This window comes from Carcharodon carcharias, chromosome 34 (assembly GCF_017639515.1).
Source record: "Carcharodon carcharias isolate sCarCar2 chromosome 34, sCarCar2.pri, whole genome shotgun sequence".
NCBI classification, from domain to species: Eukaryota; Metazoa; Chordata; class Chondrichthyes; order Lamniformes; family Lamnidae; genus Carcharodon; species Carcharodon carcharias.
This window is the reverse complement of record NC_054500.1, coordinates 19925805-19944038: the sequence shown is the minus strand read 5'-3', so window position 1 is coordinate 19944038 and position 18234 is coordinate 19925805. Positions and strand designations below refer to the sequence as shown.

Below are 18234 nucleotides of genomic sequence, written 5' to 3'. Positions count from 1 at the left end.
GTACACAGATTTACTTCTATTTAAAGTGAGCAGAGTGCATCATCAGACATCCTGGAAAAATCAATAAAATCATCAGCATCCCATTCATTAGCTCCAGTTCACTCCCTCCACCACCAGCGCATTAGCAGTGTGTGTATCATCTACAAGATGCACTGCAGCAGCTCGCCAAGGCTCCTTCGACAGCACCTTCCAAACTTGCAACCTCCAACACCTAGAAGGACAAGGGCAGCAGACACATGGGAACACCACCACCTACAAGTTCCCCTCCGAGCCACTCACCATCCTGACTTGGAAATATTTCGGCCGTTCCTTCACTATCGCTGGGTCAAAATCCTGGAACCCCCTCCCTAACAGCACTATGGGTGTACCTACACCATGTGGACTGCAGTGGTTCAAGGCAGCGGTTCACCACCACCTTCTCCAGGGTTTTTAGGGATGGGCAACAAATGCTGGCCTAGCCAGCAACACTCACATCCCTTTGAAGAGTAAAAAGCAGCTCAAGTATGAAAGATAAAATCGACAAAAATGGAAGCATTAGCTCTGTCTGTTAGCATACAAGAAGGCCACTGGTTCAGTTCCAAGACTACCTAATCAGTTATCTACAGACTGGACAGCAGTGAGGGTGGGGGGCGGAGTGGTGGTTTGCTATAATTGGATTCTGAATCCCTATGGCAAGGAAGCGGAGTGTGGGTTGGGGGGGTTGAAATTTGCCTGGTTCGCCCCGCCCAACCCAGTGACCACCCCTACAGGAAAGTTTGAAGGGCTTCACCAGGACAAGATCAGTCTTGGATGTGATGCTCCTACAGTCAAATAGTTTGCTGTCATTCCCCATCTTGGCTTGCATGCACTGCTCAAACTAAGGATGGGCTATTAGCCAATGCTTCCAGGGCAGACAGCACCTGTAAACATGCACTGAATAAAGACCACAGCAAAATTCAAATCACCTTTCACAATGTCTGAATGTGCAGTCAATTCCTTATTTATTTTAAAAGCAACACAAGCATTTTTAATTTCTGGCATTCACCTAGTCCATTGACTTGAGCACAAAATTCAGGCTGACACTTTCAGTGCAGTACTGAGGGATTGCAGCACTGTCGGAGGTGTCATCTTTCGGATGAAACGTTAAGCCGAGGCCCTGTCTGCCCTCTCAGGTGGACGTAAAAAGACCCCATAGCCACTATTCCAAAAAAGATCTTGGATTGGGGGTTGGTTGAGGGGTGGTGGGGGGGTGGGGTGGTGTTCATCCCGGTGTTCTGGGCCAACATTTATCCCTCAATCGACAAAGAAAGATTATCTTGGCCAAAAATCGCACTGGCGTTTGTGGGATCTTGCCGTGCACATTTTTTTGGCTGTCGTGATCGCACCCGTGATTGCACTTTTGAAAAATACTTAATTGGCTGAAAAGTGCTTCGGGATGTCCCGAGGTCATGAGAGGCGCTATATAAATGCAAGTCCGTCCTGCAATGGGGAAAGATGCAGCCAAGCTGCGGACTCATCTTGGAGGCAAGGAGTGATTCCCCATTCTGGCAAGAACATGGAGACTCCTGTGAGGCGAGGTGTTACTGAGAGGGAGTGCTCTGGATGAACGTCCTCCTACGTAAACCTCTCCGAAGGCCACAAAAGTCTCAGCGTTCTGGTGGCAGAGTTCATCTCGTTTTACTCGAGGGAATTAAAAAAGAAAGATGAAGACCCCTGTCCTCGAGGTGGGATTCTCAGCGGCACCCACAGCCTTCGACAGCCATCTCCTGGTAATTCTTAAGGACCACCCTCTCGTTGTCGTCCAAGTAGAGCATGGCGACAGGGCTCAGCTCGGTGGGCACACAGCAAGCCTTGGGAATGTTCACGTTGACGGAGTTCACCAGTGTCTGCACGATGGCATGGCTGGAGGAGTTCATGTGGTCTGCCAAGGGGAAGCGGCACTCCCCCTGGCAGTAGAAGGCATTGTAGCCGCGGGGAGCAATGATCCACTCTGTCCAGCCCACCCTCTCGAAGTCCACGTAGAGCGGCCGCCTCCGGCAGCGGTTTCGCCCCCGGCTCCTCTGCCGCGCCCTCTGCCTCCCGCCGTGCCGCTTGCCCCTGGAGCCCAGGGCCCTCCCGCTGCCGTCCCGGCCGTAGGTGACCAGAAGCGGCCTCTGGCGCGGCCAGCCGCCCGCCTCCCCCGGCAGCGACCTGCTGACCCTCAGCTGACCGGGCGGCGGCTCGCCTCGGCACAGCTCGATCAGGAACGCGACCAGGCCCACGCGCCCCCTCCTGGAGTTTTCCACAGCCGATCCCACGTCGAAGCTCTCCCACTGGGTCTGGTTGGTGGGCAAAAGCCGCCTCCCCAGCAGCCGCCGCCCCATCCTGCTGCCCAGGGGCCCCAAGAGCTCATACACGGCCACCGCTTCCAGCCCAGCACGTGCTCCACCGTTGGCTTCCCTGAATAAACGCAGCTCGGCCGAAGTGACTTGCTCGTGGTCTGGAATGTTGGTCAGGTTGAAGACAATCTGGTGGAAATTTCCTCCCTTGGAATGGGGGACCTCCTGGAAGTATTCTGTCAAAACACACACAAAAAAAAGAAATTCCGATAGGGGTTAACAATAAGACATCCAGAGCAACAAAAACCTAAGTTCCATCATTTAAAAAATTCTTTCATGGGTGTCGCTGGCTGGGCCAGCATTTATTACCCATCCCTAGTTGCCCCTTGAGAAGGTGGTGGTGAGCCGCCTTCTTGAGCCGCTGCAGTCCCTGTGGTGTAGGTACACCCACAGTGCTGTTAGGGAGGGAGTTCCAGGATTTTGACCCAGCGACAGTGAAGGAACGGCCGATATGTTTCCAAGTCAGGGTGGTGAGTGTCTTGGAGGGGAAATTGGAGGTGGTGGTGTTCCCATGTGTCTGCTGTCCTTGTCCTCCTAGGCGGTAGAGGTTTTGGTTTTGGAAGGTGCTGTCAAAGGAGCATTGGAGAGGTTTAGGGAGGGAATTCCAGAGCTTAGGGCCCTGACAGCTAAAGGCACAGCAACCAACAGTGGGGAGATTGGATGTGCAAGAGGCAGAATTAAGGAAGCTGAGACATTTTGGAAGGTTGTAGGATTTAGGAACATAGGAATAGGAGGAGGCCATTCAGCCCCTTGACCCTGTTCTGCCATTCAATTAGCTCTTCCTACTGTCCTTGGTTCCATAACCTTTAACCTAACAAAAATCTCTCAATCGCAGTCTTGAAATTTGCCATTGACCAAGTCCTGTGCGGCAAAGGTTAGATACAGAATGAAGCCTCCTCTACACTATGCCAGATCTGCATCGATCAAACCTATGAGACGTGCATTTCTATAGCACCTTTCACCACCGCTTTGACTCTTAACTGCCCTCTGAAATGACCTAACAAGCCACTCAGTTCGAGGGCAATTAGGGATGGGCAACAAATGCTGGGCTTGCCAGCGACGCCCACATCCAGCAAAAGAGTAAAGGGGAATGGCATGCGACTCGAAAGGGAGTTTATGGGTGACGGTGTTCTCGTTCGCTTGCTGCTCTTGTGGGTGGTAGAGTTTGCAGGTTATGGAGTCTGGGCGAGCAGGAGAGAAGGGGAAAAATATTGGGGGGATTAAAAAAAAAATGGCTTCCCTCAAGCAATGGGCTGACCCTCCAAAAAAACCAGTTCACCAGCCTCCGAAAGGGAAAAGCTGGCTGAGAGTTAGGACTCTTCAGTACCTCTCACCTCCAGCTCCAGGAGCCACACTCACCCAGGTGATGGAAGCTGCGGACCGTGTTGGCGTCCCGCGTGTGTCTCTCCGAGAAGGTGAAGCTGGAATCCTGGATGTTATCGTAAGCGCCGGTGTGAAAGTGGTACAGGTCACGCATGTACTGAGGGATGATAGCGGCAGAGCTGGGCTTGGGGAGACGGCTCAGGCCGAACCTGCTCAGCAGAGTCCGGCGGAGGGTGTGGACCAGCTCCGGATCAGGTGACGAGCGGGAGGCACCTTCCTTCCGACTTGCACTCGGTGACGCTCTCCTCCCTCCTTCAGAGTACAAGCTGGCTTCACCAGCCAGCAGGACCCGAGCACACAGCACGACCATCTGTAGAAAACTAGCAGGGAGCATGGTGGAGCTGGGAGGCAAGAGTCAACGGTTGGGTTAGCACGCGATAGAAGGGAACAAGCTTGACCACAACTGCCCCCATGACAGCAACCCTTTCATCTAGAGAAAGACTTGCATTTATATAGCGCCTTTCATAGCCACTGGATGCCCCAAACCACTTCACAGCCAATGAGGTACTTTTAAAGTGTTGTATTGTAGGAAACATTGCAATAAATGGTATTATCACTGGGCTGGTGTTCCAGAGACCCATGGTAGTTTTCTGGGGACCTGGGTTCGAATCCCACCACAGTAGATGGTGAAATTTGAATCCAATAATAATCTGGAATTAAAAGTCTGATGGTGTCCATGAATCCATTGCCAATTGTTGTAAAAACCCATCTGGTTCACTGATGTCTCTTTAGGGAAGGAAATCTGCCATCCTTACCTGGTCTGGCCTACATGTGACTCCAGACCCACAGCAATGTGGTTGACTCTTAAATTCCCTCTGAACCAAGGCAATTAGGGATGGGCAATAAATACTGGCCCAGCCAGTGACGCCCACATCCCATGAACGAAAATTAAAAAAAAAAATGTGCACAGCAAGCTCCCACAAACAATAATGTCACAATGACTGGATAATCTGTTTTTTTGTGATGTTGATTGAGGGATAAGTTTTGGCCAGGACATCACAATAAGTCCTCTAGCTGATCTTCTACAAAATGGGGGATCTTTTATGTCTACCTGAGATGGCAGACATCTCATCTGCAAGACAGCACCTCCGGTTGCAGCACTGCTTCAGTACTGCACTGGGGTATCAGCCTTATGGTGCTCAAGTCTCCGAAGTGGGACTTGAACCCACAACCATCTGATTGAGAGGCTACCCACTGAGCTGCGGCTATCAAGCTGAGCAAGGGGCACTTGTACAAGGGGTGGGGGTTGGGGGAAGGGTGCATGCACAGCCTTAGTATCTTAATCAAGGCCTACCCATCACTTAAGCAATCCATCGGTTACAATTCACTTCTTCTAAAACCCTCCCTTGCATTCGTTCCCAACCGTCTCTCATCATCAAGGTGAGCTCAGAGTTTAGGGTAGTCTAGATCATACGGCCAGAGGCATGGCACAGGGCCCAGGGAGGGTAGGCCGCACTCAATCTTGGGCCTGCATTGGGTTGGAAACCCTCCAGGATTGGCATGGAGTCTCCAGGGATTGAAGATCAATGTCCAGGACACTGCTGTGTACAATGCTGGAAAAAAATTCCTCGGGGTGTTAAAAAATTTTATTGAACATTTCACTTTACTGGATATGAAATATTGAAAATGGGGGGGAGAAAAGGCTGTTTGGCTGACAGTCAAGCATCATCCAATTGGGTAATGAGTCTTTTTGCTTTCCAACTGGTGTAGGGAGACCGTATGTCACAAGGATGGATTGTGTTGGCCGACTATTGGCTTGGAGGCAAGTCATATGATGAAGCCTCCAGAAATACATTTAATCACGGTTGGCAGCCCGGGGCCTGCATCACGAACTCTGCTGGCCTTGAGTATTAGCACTTGCTCCGGCAATCTCGGATTGAATTCATGGTCAGTCGAGATATCTGGGCAAGAAGCCTGCACATCCTTCAAATATATCTTTCATCACTTTCTCATGTACTAAAGTTACAGCTCGACTGCTTGATGCTCAGACAGGTTAGCGGTGGTCCATTTGCCAGCTCTGCAGCTCGGAAGGTGTGGGTTCAAGCCCCACTCCCAAAATCCAGGCTGATCCCAGGTAGATACTGAGGAAGTGCTGCACTGCCACAGATGCTGTCTTTTGGCTAAGCAAGTCCTACTCAACAAAACTCACGGGAAGATTGCCAGGCCATTATCACATTGATGTTTGTGGGAGTGTGGTTGCTGCATTCCCTACATTACAACAGTGACTAGGCTTCAGCAAGTACTTCATCAGCTGTAAAGCACATTGAGATGTCCAGTGGTCATGAAAGGCACTATACAAATCTTTCTTTCAACTGCTTTGAATTTGGCCTTTTAAAGTCACCGGGCACCAAAATTCCACAGATGAATGTCCCAATGCATCTCCAGCACTGGAGGAATCGATAGATAATTGGTTTATTGAAAAATCCACCCTGGCAGCAGGTACTGAATTGTGATGATGATACAAATAAAACAAGTAATCATAATTCATAACATAATTATAGACAATTAAAATTAAAAAAACAAAAAGAAAAGAATTGCACAAGTACAAACATTTCAATATACAAATAATTACATTGCAAAATGGAGGTCTCCTTAATTTACCGAATACAAATGAAAGGTCTGCTGCTTTCTGCGTTTTGTATTAAAGTCCATAGATCATATGTGGTCAGGCTGAGTTTCATTAAATTCTCAATCATTTGCATCATATTTATGAGTTTTGTAAAGTAGGGGATTGGGCTGCCTCATAGTCTATTCGTTCTGTATTTTATTTGTGGAATGGTGTCTTTTCTCCTTAATACCATCGCACATTTACTTCTGTGTGGTTGTGGCGAGAGATTGTAGCAACGGGAGTTGGGATACAAGAGTTTTCCTGCCAAGTCCAGACAGGAGCTTTTTCCACCTTTCCTCAGGAGATCAGTGCCAGTAGCCGCAGGATGACGTTTGCCCGAAGGAGGGAGGCTGAGGAGATCCATTTGTGGAAGCTCAAGGCCCACGTTCAGATTCCCAACATAATTTACCTTACAGTGGTCAAAGGTCCTACTAAATCTGTCTTATGGGCTATACCCTATCACAGCCAAGTTTAGGTGAGAGTTATATCTACTGGAATCTACAACAACCACAACTTGCATTAATACTGTAGCAAAATGTCCAAAGGAGTGTTTTCCAACAACACTTGATACCAAGTCACAGTAGGCGATATTAAGATATAAAGGAGGAGTGAGAGAGAAAGAGAGGGAGAAGGAAGGGTGGAGAGGTTTAGGGAGGTAATTTCAGAGCTTAGGGCTCAGGCAGCTGAAGACCAATGATGAAATGATTAAAATTGGGGATGTTCAAGAGACCAGAATTGGAAGAATGCAGAGTTTTCAGAGGGTTGTAGGACTGGAGGAGGTGGCTCATGTGAAGAAAGCAGGAGCAGTTGGGCTGAATGGCCTGTTTCTGAGCTATTTGTTCTATGTAGTTTAAAAGCAGCTCAGTTGCTTCCGCGATGTTACTGGCTGGGGTCTCTGATTCTTCCCTGGTTAGGTGCTGGTCATCTCTTCATACCAGTCAGCAGCCCTCGGTCATTTATCAACATATAACACAATGCCACCGACATGACCTAGCAGAACGCTGCCACTTCCTTCAGGAATTCTCATCCTTCCCCAAGGTATCACCTCTCTGCCACATTTCGTCTCCCTGGCTGTATCTGTAACTCCACTCCAAGCTGCCACTTCCTACAGATGAGGAGAAGATGACACAATCTAGAGTTGTATTCCCTGGAATTTAGAAGGTCAAGGGGTGATTTGAAGGAAGTTCCAAAGAAATTAAGGGGAACAGATAGGGTAGATAGAGATCAACTATTTCTGCCGGCTGAGGAGTCTGGAACTAAGGGGCAGAGTCTAAAAATTAGAGCCAGGCTTTTCGGGAGTGAAATTAGGAAACATCTTTACGCACACAGAGTGGGAGAAGTTTGGAACTCTCTTCCTCAAGCAGCAATCGATGCTGGATCAATTCTTAATTTTAAATCTGAGATTGATAGATTTTTGTTAACCAAATGTATGAATGGATATGGGGCAGTGGCCCATATGTAGTTGGGTTGCAGATCACCCATGATCCCATTGAATGGCAGACAGGCTGGAGGGGCTGAATGGTCTTCTCCTGTCCTTAGGTTCTTTGGGGAATTAGTTTCTTATAGCTTGGGGCAAGGGACTTTTCCCACCTCCTCTCCTCCCCCACCTTACCCAATCTCGCAACCCTCTTCCTCCTCCTCCCCCCCCGCCTTCCCCCTTCCTTTCCTCCTCCTTCCCCTTCTCCTCCTTCCCCATCTCCCCCTTTCCGTCCATCCCTTTTCCCACCACCCCCACCTTCTCCCCTCCCGTCCCCTCGCACCATCCCCCTCTTCCTCGCTCCCACTCCTCTACCTCTCCCGCAGACAGAGCTTCAAGGTCAGTCCCTTGAGTTGCAAAATAAAATTACACTATCTGAAAAAAAGTGCACAGCAGATTGTGTGCAGTTATTTGGCTGGCTTCTCTTCCATTCATTTTGTGAGCGAGATCATTTCAGGTCAGCTTCTCCCATTTCCTGCAAAAATCCGTTTGTTTTTCTTAAAAATCATATCTCTACCATGAAGCACGTACGATTACATGGATAGGGCAGCATTCTCGCAGAAATAAGCAGCTGTCATCCACTATCCTCAGAATCTGTGCTCATCCAAAGCCCTGTATCTTAAGTGACACACCAAGTCTCACCCCCTGTACTCACTGAACTACATAGGCGAACGCCTCGATTTACAGATCGCATCCTTGTTTTCAAATCCATCCATGCTATCCCTCCTCCCTACCTCTAAACTCTTCCAGCCCTACAACTTGTCTTGATCTCTGCACTCCTCTAATTCCAGCCTCTTGAGCATCCCTGCTTTTAATCGCTCCACCATTGGCGGCTGTGCCTTCAGCTGCCTTAGGCCCCTAACCCTGGAATTCCCTCCCTAAACCTCTCTCTCTTCCTTTAAGGCACTCCTTAACACCAACCTCTTTGACTGAGTCTTTAGTCACCTGTCCTAATATCGCCTTAGGTAGCTCGGTGCCAAATTTTGTAAAGCGCTTTGGGATGTTTTACTACATTAAAGGCGCTATATAAATGCAGATTGTCATGCGCACACTAGTGGTGGAGGACACAGGTATTAACTGTGTATTTGTTGGGCTCCTGAACGGCGATTTGGCCTTGACCTGGTTTGTGGTCCTGAGCCAAACTAAGGGAGAGCTGCACTGTCAAAGGTGCCCTCTTTCAGATGAGACTGCGAACCCAGCTGCCCCCTCTGGTGGACACAAAAAATCCAATGGTCATTGTTTCAAAGAAGAGCAGGGGAGTTCTCCTCAGTGTGCTGGCCAATATTTATCCCTCAGTCAACATCACAAAAATTAGCACAGATTACCTGGTTGTTATCACATTGCTATTGGTGGATCTTGCTGTGCACAAATTGACTGTCACATTTCTTACATCACATCAGTGACTGCACTCCAAAAAGTCCTTCACTGACTGTAAGGCACTTTTGAGGTCATGGTAGGCGTTATATAAATGCAAGTCTTTCTTTGCCACAGGACATCAGAGCAAACAAATCTTACCTCAGAGAACATGGAATACCTGCACTGACAACTGAACATGTTCATTTCAGGTGGTGGCTGCTGCTTTTCATAAAGCTGCAAGGGCAACACTTATTCATTTATGGGATGTAGCCATTGCTGGCTGGGCCCAGCATTTATTGCCCATCCCTAGTTGCCCTTGAGAAGGTGGTGGTGAAGGTGCATCGTGTGCGTGTGACTGCTTTATAAAGAAATCATTTCTGGTGCAGGCATGAGAAAATAGTGTCTGTCACGTATGTTGTGTATGACTCTCTGCAAAGTGTGCATGCATGCGTGTGATTTGCAGTTAGCATGTGGACAGGACTAAACTGGATGATGATTATAATCTATCTGACAGGCATGGCTAAATTGTCCCTTTGGTAGATCACTGAAAGAGACCAAGTACAACTGATAATAGGCTGAATCTCTCCCACAGATAAACATGGGTAATAGTAATCAAAGATTTCAAATGAAAGGGGTCGATTGCAGACCAGACACAGCCAAGGGCTCAGGATTGTGTTCCATACCGCACATAAGGAGGCCATTCAGCCCATTGAGCCTATGCCAGCTCTTTGAAATAGCTATCCAATTAATTTCTCTTGCTCTGCTCCTTGCCCCTGGTCCTACAAATGTCTCCTTTTCTTCAACTATTTCTCCAATTCCCCTTTTGAAAGTTACTATTAAATCTTCTTCCACCTCTCAGGCAGTGCATTCCAGATCTTAACTCACTGTGTAAAAAAAACACTTCTGTTCATTTCCTCCCCATGGGTTTTTTTTGCCAATTATCTTAAGTCCGTGACCCTGGTTACCAACACTCCTCCCAGTGAAAACTGTTTCGCCCTATCTACTCAATCAGAACTCTTCATTATTTGAGGTTTAGGGAGAGAATGTCAGAGCCTGGGGCCCGGGCCAGCTGAAAACATGGCCAACAATTGCAGAACAATTAAAATTAGGGATGCACAAGAGGCCAGAAAAGGTGCCCCCCCCCCCCCCCCCCCCAACCTTCTCTGCCCTAGAGAGAACAATCGCAGCTTCTCCAGTCCCTCTATGTAACTGAAGTCCCTCATCCATGGGGACACCATTCTGGCAAATCTCCTCTGCACCCTCTCCGAGGCCCTGACGTCCTTCCCAATAGTGCAAGGAAACAGAAGGAAGGGTACAATTTCTAGATACGGAGATGAGGCATCTTATGTGTTATAACATTTCCACATTCTCTTTTTTAAAGATGGAATTCTCTTCGGAGTTCAGATCATGAATGTGAAGCACTTTCGTCCCCCCTTCCAATCGACTGTGGGTAGGACCAGACAACAGGAGCGTAAGAAATAGGAGCAGGAGTAGGCCATTTGGCTCTCGAGCCTGCTCCACCATTCAATAAGATCATGGCTGATTTGATCGTGGCTTCAACTCCACTTTCCTGCCTGTCCCCCATAACCCTCGACTCCCTCGTAAATCTGTCTAACTCAGCCTTGAATATATTCAATGACCCACCACTGCTCACTGGGGAAGAGAATTCCAAAGATTAAATGACCCTCAGAGAGAAGAAATTCCTCGTCTCCATCTTAAATGGGAGACCCCCAATCTTGAAACTGTGCCCCCTCGTTCTAGATTCCCCCATGAGGGGAAATATCCTCTCAGCATCCACCCTGTTAAGCCCCCTCAGAATCTTATACACTTCAATAAGGTCACCTCTCAGTCTTCTAAACTCCAATATGAGTATCGGCCCAACCTACTCAACCTTTCCTCAGAAGGAAAGCTCCTTCGTCTCAGGAATCAGCCTAGTGAGCCTTCTCTGAACTGGTTCCAATGCAAATGTAGCCTTTCTTAAGTAGACCAGAACTGTACACAGTGGTCCAGGTGCAGTCTCCCCAATGCATCTGAAGTCATATCTCCAGTGCTTGCACACATCACGTACTGACTTGGGAACTGTGTGAACACTGGCATCCTATGAACAATCAGTGCTAATGTTAGTGGAATAATGAAGAGCCACAAGTAACATTGAAAAGCACCATTGACATTTATTAGCCATCTCCTCTTCTCCCCCGAGACCACTGACTCTTTCTGGGGCACAATTCCACAAATCTTGGAAACCACCCACCCCCCCCCCCCCCCCCCCCCCCCCCCAAGTGGGCAACCTTCATGTGAGATTCAGAGCCTCAAAAGTCTTTGTGGATACTGGGAGCACTGGACACCCCCATACACTCTTTATACATTCTTCCATGGAATGTGAGTGTCGTTGGCTAGCCCAGCATTTGTTGCCCATCTTTAATTGTCCTTGAGAAGTTGGTGGTGAGTAGGGACATCTGCAGTGCCATTAGGGAAGGAGTTCCAGGATTTTGACTCAGCGATAGTGAAGGAACGGCAGCGATATAGTTCTAAGTCAGGAGGGTGTGTGGCTTGGAGAGGAATTTGCAGGTGATGGTGTTCCCGTGCATCCCTGCTGCCCTTGTCCTTCTAGGTGGTAGAGGTCGTGGGTTTGGAAGGTGCTGTCGATAGAGGCTTGGTAGTGCATCTTGTAGATGGTACACCTGCAGCCACTGGTGGTGGAGAGGGTGAGTGTTGAAGGTGGTGGATGGGGTGCTGATCAAGCAGAGGGAACTAGGCAGGGCTAAAGAACCTAATGAATCTTACTTTCCTGGGCCTGGGGGATGGGGCTGGGGACAGTAATTGCAGCGTAAGCTCTAGATCAGCACAGGGTTGCGTAGCACTTCACAGTTTGCTCCTTATTGTGGCTTAGTGCTCCTTTAGCTGGGACATTCACTGACTGAGCCAGCATGGCCAGCCTCCCGAATTTAAACTTCCACTTCATCAAAAACCTTTTAACCAGTGTTACTGGTTAGACAGGCCCTGTAACTCATGTGTGCTTGTTAGAGCAGTTTCAACGTGGTCCTAGGTTATAAAACAAAACACTTGCATTCGGATAGCGCCTTTCACCTCAGGACATCCATGAAGAGCAGAACATTCTGAAACATAGTTGAAGTAGGAACCGGCAGCCAATTTACGCACAGCAAGCTCCCAGAAACAGTGATGAGAAAATTGATCAGACCGTGTTGTTTTTTGTGTGATATTCGGCTGAGTGATCAACGTTGGCCAGGACACTGGGGAGAGCTCCCCTGCTTTTCTTCGAAATAGTAGTGGCCGTGGGATCTGTTACATCCACCCGAGAGAGCAGATGGGGCCTCCGTTTAATGCCTCATTCTAAAGATGGCAGCTTTTTGGGGAGTTGAGGGGCTGGCACGAAAGAGGAGTTGAGGCCTGGGGCAGGTCAGCCATGATCTTATTGAATAGCGGGGTAGGCTTGAGGGGCCGACTGGACTACTCCTGCTCCTATTTCTTATGTCCTTATGTTGACAGAGCAGCACTCCCTCACTGGGGGCATTTGACTGAAATTAAAAATTCCACATCACTTAAAACGGTCTGTGAATCTGAAAGATGCCGAGGGTCCAAAAATCTAATCCCGCCTGTAAGGAGATAACCAATCTCAGCCTTACAGGCGCTACAGGAAGCATCAGAATTAGCTCCTAACTTCTCGCAACTCCTACAGTGATGCCCCCACAGTCGAGTATCTCCTTGAAACTCGCATACAATTTGGGCTGGGATCTTTGCGCCCTGTGGATCTGCACCCAGGTGAGAGTCACTGCCTCGAGGAGCAGAGGGTGAGGTTGGAACTGGAGAAGATAGAAGGCATATTTTTGTTGGTAAATTCAGTTGAAGCAGTAACTGGCGATAACTGAAATTCGCCCGTCTCTGCCCTTGCCTGAATACTTGTCAGTTACAGAGTGGACCCAGTGCTGCAAGGAGGGTTGGGGGGGTGGGGGGGGGGGGATGGGGGGGTGGAGAGACTGGGGCACTGGTTGGACAAGGGACAGGTCTGGGAGGCAGAGTTACTAACTAGGTCACCCCATCACCTTCCTCTTCCCTGAACACTTGAACAGCCTTGCCTCAAGCGTTGCAAACAGCACAAGGGAAGCAACAAAAAAAAAGCTATTCAATTTTAAAATTAACAGAAAAAAAAGTTGTTTTACTCACTGAATTCCGCAGATGTGGAGATTCCATGGTTCAAACTCCCCTAGGACGAGGAGCTAGCTGTATCTTCTACTGTGTGTCAATTTATTTCCGGCACGTCAACTTTCCTTCTCTTTAAGGCCAAATAAGATTAAATAATAATAAAAAAAAATTACTCTCCCTTTATCGCGTTTTTCCTTCTGTTATCGTTTGTCTTTTCCATGCCTCTGAAAGGCTGTGACTCTGTTTCTCCCTCTCTCTGTCCTCAGTCCATTTAAACCCATTCACGCACCTTCCTGCTTTAATTTGAGCAGACGCTTATGTCACATGTGGCGGTCAGCCAACATTTCCACAATCATCCAAAAAAAACATGCCTAGGAAAACAAGAAAAAAAAACCGAAAACACACCCAAACCACCGCCGCCGCACCCCCCCCCCCCCCCAACGCCCCCCCATGCAGACACAAATCACTGGTCAATTTCAGTCACAAACTGTATCAAACATTGGAGAGAAATTGACACCCGATTGATTGACTGGATCAGAAATCGATATGTAATCAGACTGGGACGCACCTCAGACTGGATAAACCAGGATGGGCGATCCCCGGCACACAAGAGGAGCCTGAAAAGGCAAGGGTGAAACTGCTTATCTTAATCTCCTCCTTTCCGTGCCCCAAACTGTCGGAATAATAGCCTCAGGGCTGGAGTTAGAGAGGGGGGAACCAATTTACCAAGGGAACTGCAGGAGGCCATTCAACCCCTCGAGCTTGTTTTGCCATTCAATTAGACCATGACTGCTCTTGTACCTCAACAACAATTTGATTCCTACATTACTCCAGTGACCACACTTCACAAAAGTACTTCATAGGCTGTAAAGGATTTTGAGACCTCCACTGGTTGGGAAAGACGCTATATAAATGCAAGCCTTTCCTTTTCCTTCCTGTCTCTCAATGGTCTTACCTAGGTACAGGAGGAGACCACTCAACTCCTCAAGCCTGCTCTGCCATTCAATTAGATAATGACTGATTTATATCTTAACTCAATCCACTGGTCAAGGTCCATAACTCTTATCCAACAAAAATCCATCAATCTCAGTTTTCACATTTTCAGTTGACCCCAATTTTTTTTTGGGGTGGGGGCGTGGGTGGTAAGGGTTCTCGATTTCCCCTACCCATTGTGTGAAGGAGTGCTTCCTGACATCACCCCTGAATGGACTGGTTCAAATTTTAAGATTGTGTCCCCTTGTTCAGGCCCTCCATTCCCATAGCCTCTGGCTCCAGACGCATAGGGGATTGAACTCTCTGAGGAGTTCAGGTTATGCAGTGTGCCCCGAGATTTGAGCCGCAAGGACTGATGTAATGGCGAGCTCCTGCACACATTCCCTTCATGGAGCGAGCTTCAAACAGCTGAGTATTCTTTTATATAGCGAGAGAAGCCAGTGTGAAGATTGCAGAGTGCACGATACCAGCCAAGGTTGAAAAGAGTAGCAGGGAAGTCAAGTTCAGGAGATGCCAAGCTAAGAGTTTAAAGTTCTGCTGCCCATAACTTGCGCCAAATCCTGTTGGCCCATTACCCCTGGGCTTGCCGACCTACACTGGCTCCCAGTATGGCAACACCTCGATTTTAAAATTCTCCGCATTTTCAAATCCTTCCATGGCCTCAACCCTCCCTATCTCCGTAATCTCCTCCAGCCCCACAACACTCCGAGATATCTGTGCTCTGTGTGTTCTGGTCTTTCGAGCATTCGCAATTTTAACCGCTTCACCATTGGTGGCCATGCCTTCAGCTGGCTGGGCCCCAAACTTTGGAATTCCCTCCCCCCCCCCCCAAACCTCTCCATCTCTTTCTTGCCTCCTTTTAAGACAATCCTAAAACCTACCTCTATGACCAAGCTTTTGGTCACCTGTTGTAATATCTGCTTATGTGGCTCAGTGTCAAATTTTGTCTGATTACACAGCTGTGAGGCAACTTGGGATGTTTTACCACATGAAAGGTGCTATATAAATGCAAGTTCTTGTTGCTGTTGTTCTCAGATGACCTCGCACTGTCTACCCCAGTGTCTCAGCGGCCATGTGTTTTAATGAGTTATTATCACACATATTGTGCATTTGATCCTGGATTGGCTGACATCAGCCAGGGCAAAACAATGAGCCTCAACACCCTGAGTGAGAGAGAAAAGAACTAGCAACAATGATCACTCTCCAGTGACCCCATGACATCCACACCCTGTCCCCACCATCCCACCCCTACCTCACCTGGATTGGAAAGTGAGCGTGTGCAGAGGTAAAAAGAAAGAATTCCATTTATATAGCACCTTTCACAACCATAGGATGTCCCAAAGCGCTTTACAGCCAACAAAGTACTTTTGAAATGTGGTGGCCAATTCACGCACAGCGAGCTCCCACAAACAGCAATGTGATACTGACCATATCATCTGTTTTAGTGATGTTGGTTGAGGGATAAATATTGGCCAGGGCTCTGGGGAGAACTCCCTTGCCCTTCTTCGAAATAGTGCCATGGGATCTTTTCCATCCAGGAAGGGCCGACAGGCTCTCAGTTTAACGTCTCATCTGCAAGACTCACCTCCGACAGTGCAGCACACCCTCAGTACTGCACTGGGAGTGTCAGCCTAGATTTTTGTGCTCAAGCCTCTGGAGTGGGTCTTGAACCCACAAAAGGTCTGACTCAGAGGTGAGAAGTGCCACCCACCAAGCCACAGCTGACACTATAAGACTGCAATGCACTTCACAGTCAATTTAATGGGGAGATGGTGGCATAGGGGTAAGGTCATCGGTGTCGTATTCCAGAGGCCCAGGCAAATGCTCTGGGGATGTGAGTTCAAATCCCACTACTGCAGCTGGTGGAATTTAAATCCAATTAATAAAATGTGGAATATAAAGCTAGTCTCAGTAATGGTGACTGTGACAACTACCCTCGATTGTTGTAAAAACCCACCTGGTTCACTGTTGCCCCTTTAGGGAAGGAAGTCTGCTGTCCTTACCTGGTCTGGCCTACTTGTGACTCCAGACCCACAGCAATGAGGTTGACTCTTAACTGCCCTCTGAAACAGTATGGCAAGCCAATCAGTTCAAGGGCAATTAGGGATGGGTAAGAAATGCTGGCCTTGCCAGCAACACCCACTTCCCATGAAGGAAATCCCTTCCAACACTCTCAATGTCTCGGTTGGCACTTTACGATCGATCGATGGGGGCGAGGTGAGTAATGGAAAGTTGCATTGCAACGTCTCCAAGAATGGAGTGGAGTGGAGGGAGTAAAAGCAAAAACAAAAATATTCCAACACAGGAAGAAAGTTCACAATAATATCACCGCGGGTGTTTGGACCTCGCGATGGGTCGACTCCGAATTCTTTTTCTGGCAAGCCTATTGTTTGTGGAAGAGTTTTCAGTCAAACTGGGAGCAGGGGACACACAATGCTACCTTTCCTGTCCTGGTTAATTACCACTTCCGTCCTTTATTCCGCACATTCCAATCGTGTTATGCACTATCTCACCCCTTCAGAAGCCAAAAAGTAAAAATCAAAAACATTCAAGAGGGGTGACTCATCTGTTATGCTTCTCTCCGTAGCATGGAGTCGCGGTTAAGCGAGATAGATAAGCAGGAGGGAATGTTCGTGGTGCAAGGAACGCAGCCCCCTACCTCCCCACCAGACCGCAATGGGTGACTGGAGTTCAGCGAGAGCAGACACAAATCCACAGGCCCCCTCCACCCACAATCGGTGCAGCCCGGTCACCGAGCTCCATCACTCTTCAATTTAATGGACGTGCTAGTTCCTCTTGCAGCCCACCCAACCCTTCACCTCCCAAAGACAAGTTAAATGAGTCGGACTAACCTGCAGTGGGATTCCCAAATTCGTCCTCACTGATATTATGTCCCAGCAGCAAACACGCACACACACAGATTCGCAGACTATTCCATTTGCCACTGTACAGGAAGTTTAATTGCAGAGGGAGCACTTTCAATGCAGAGTACCTCCCCCTCCCTCTCCCCCAGCCCCACAACCCTCTTCCCCTTTTTCCTCAGTACATGTACGGACAAGTTCAAAGCAAGTTCACGCAGGAGGTCCCTGGGGCTGGCTAGTTTATTCACGACAGTGTGTGGTAGGGGCTTAATGGAGCACTGTGTCCGTTAGAAACATTCATACTCACCTGGGCATACGTACATTAGGCGTCGAATGCCAGCGGGGGGGGGATGAGAAGGATTCAACAACAGCAAGGAGCAAGGCCAGCAAATGGCATTTGGGTGAACATGGTAGGAGAGAAATTTCACCTATGTTACAGGCCCAAAAACTGGAGCTATGGGTGCCAATTTTGGGCACCCAAAGCTCTTGTCGCAAGGAGGCCTGAAAAATATTCAACCTGAAAACTGGACTGGGACATAAGCAGAATACAGTGGATGCTGGAAATCTGAAGTAAAAACAAACATTGCTGGAAATACTCAGCAGCTCAGGCAGCATCTGTGGAGAGGAACAGAGTTAATATTTCAGATCGAAATGCCCTTGCATCAGAACTGGACTGGGATGTTTTCCAGGCAGCGACTGACCTCTGTCTAAAACATTTTCCTTCAGGTTCCTGAACAGAAGTTGGCCAGTGAGGAGCGGGGCAAATTCATTATTCTTCTGGAACTGTCAACGAGAGGTGCTTTTTTAAAAAAGCATAAGATTAACATAGAAACCTGGAGCCAGGAGACTCAAGCATAAAATGTTGAAGAAACCCAAGGTCCAATTTGGGGGCAGCCTGAAGCCTGCTTAGCGTTGAGCCTTGGGTCTGAAAACACTGCTGTTTTATAATGACAGGAGTGTTGTGTCATGTAACTCAGTGCATAATAATCAGTGCAGCCAACACGTAGCTGAGGGTAACTTAGTGTGCACTTTTGAGAA

General features: G+C 48.3%; 1 protein-coding gene across 2 annotated transcripts; it reads right to left on the bottom strand.

Moving 5' to 3' along the window:
• Nucleotides 1-957: 957 nt before the first annotated feature.
• LOC121272540 (bone morphogenetic protein 4-like) lies at nucleotides 958-17302 on the bottom strand. 2 transcript variants are annotated; one of them, XM_041179164.1, is made up of 4 exons: nucleotides 17188-17302; nucleotides 13364-13472; nucleotides 3717-4081; nucleotides 958-2533 (listed from the first exon to the last, which is right to left on the bottom strand). In XM_041179164.1, exons 3-4 carry the CDS (start codon nucleotides 4072-4074, stop codon nucleotides 1713-1715), a joined length of 1179 nt encoding a protein of 392 aa, XP_041035098.1. In that variant the 5' UTR covers nucleotides 4075-4081; nucleotides 13364-13472; nucleotides 17188-17302; the 3' UTR covers nucleotides 958-1712. The 2 variants fall into 2 exon arrangements, with proteins under 2 accessions (XP_041035098.1, XP_041035096.1); XM_041179162.1 differs by lacking the exon at nucleotides 17188-17302 and having other exon boundaries at nucleotides 13364-13621.
• Nucleotides 17303-18234: the final 932 nt, after the last annotated feature.

Bases quoted from the DNA above. Each gene is read 5' to 3' on its own strand.
- LOC121272540 (XM_041179164.1), bottom strand. From the start codon at position 4,074: ATGCTCCCTGCTAGTTTTCTACAGATGGTCGTGCTGTGTGCTCGGGTC. The intron at 2,534-3,716 runs GTGAGTGTGGCT...GTGTTTTGACAG, and splicing joins CCGCAGCTTCCATCACCTGG to AATACTTCCAGGAGGTCCCC.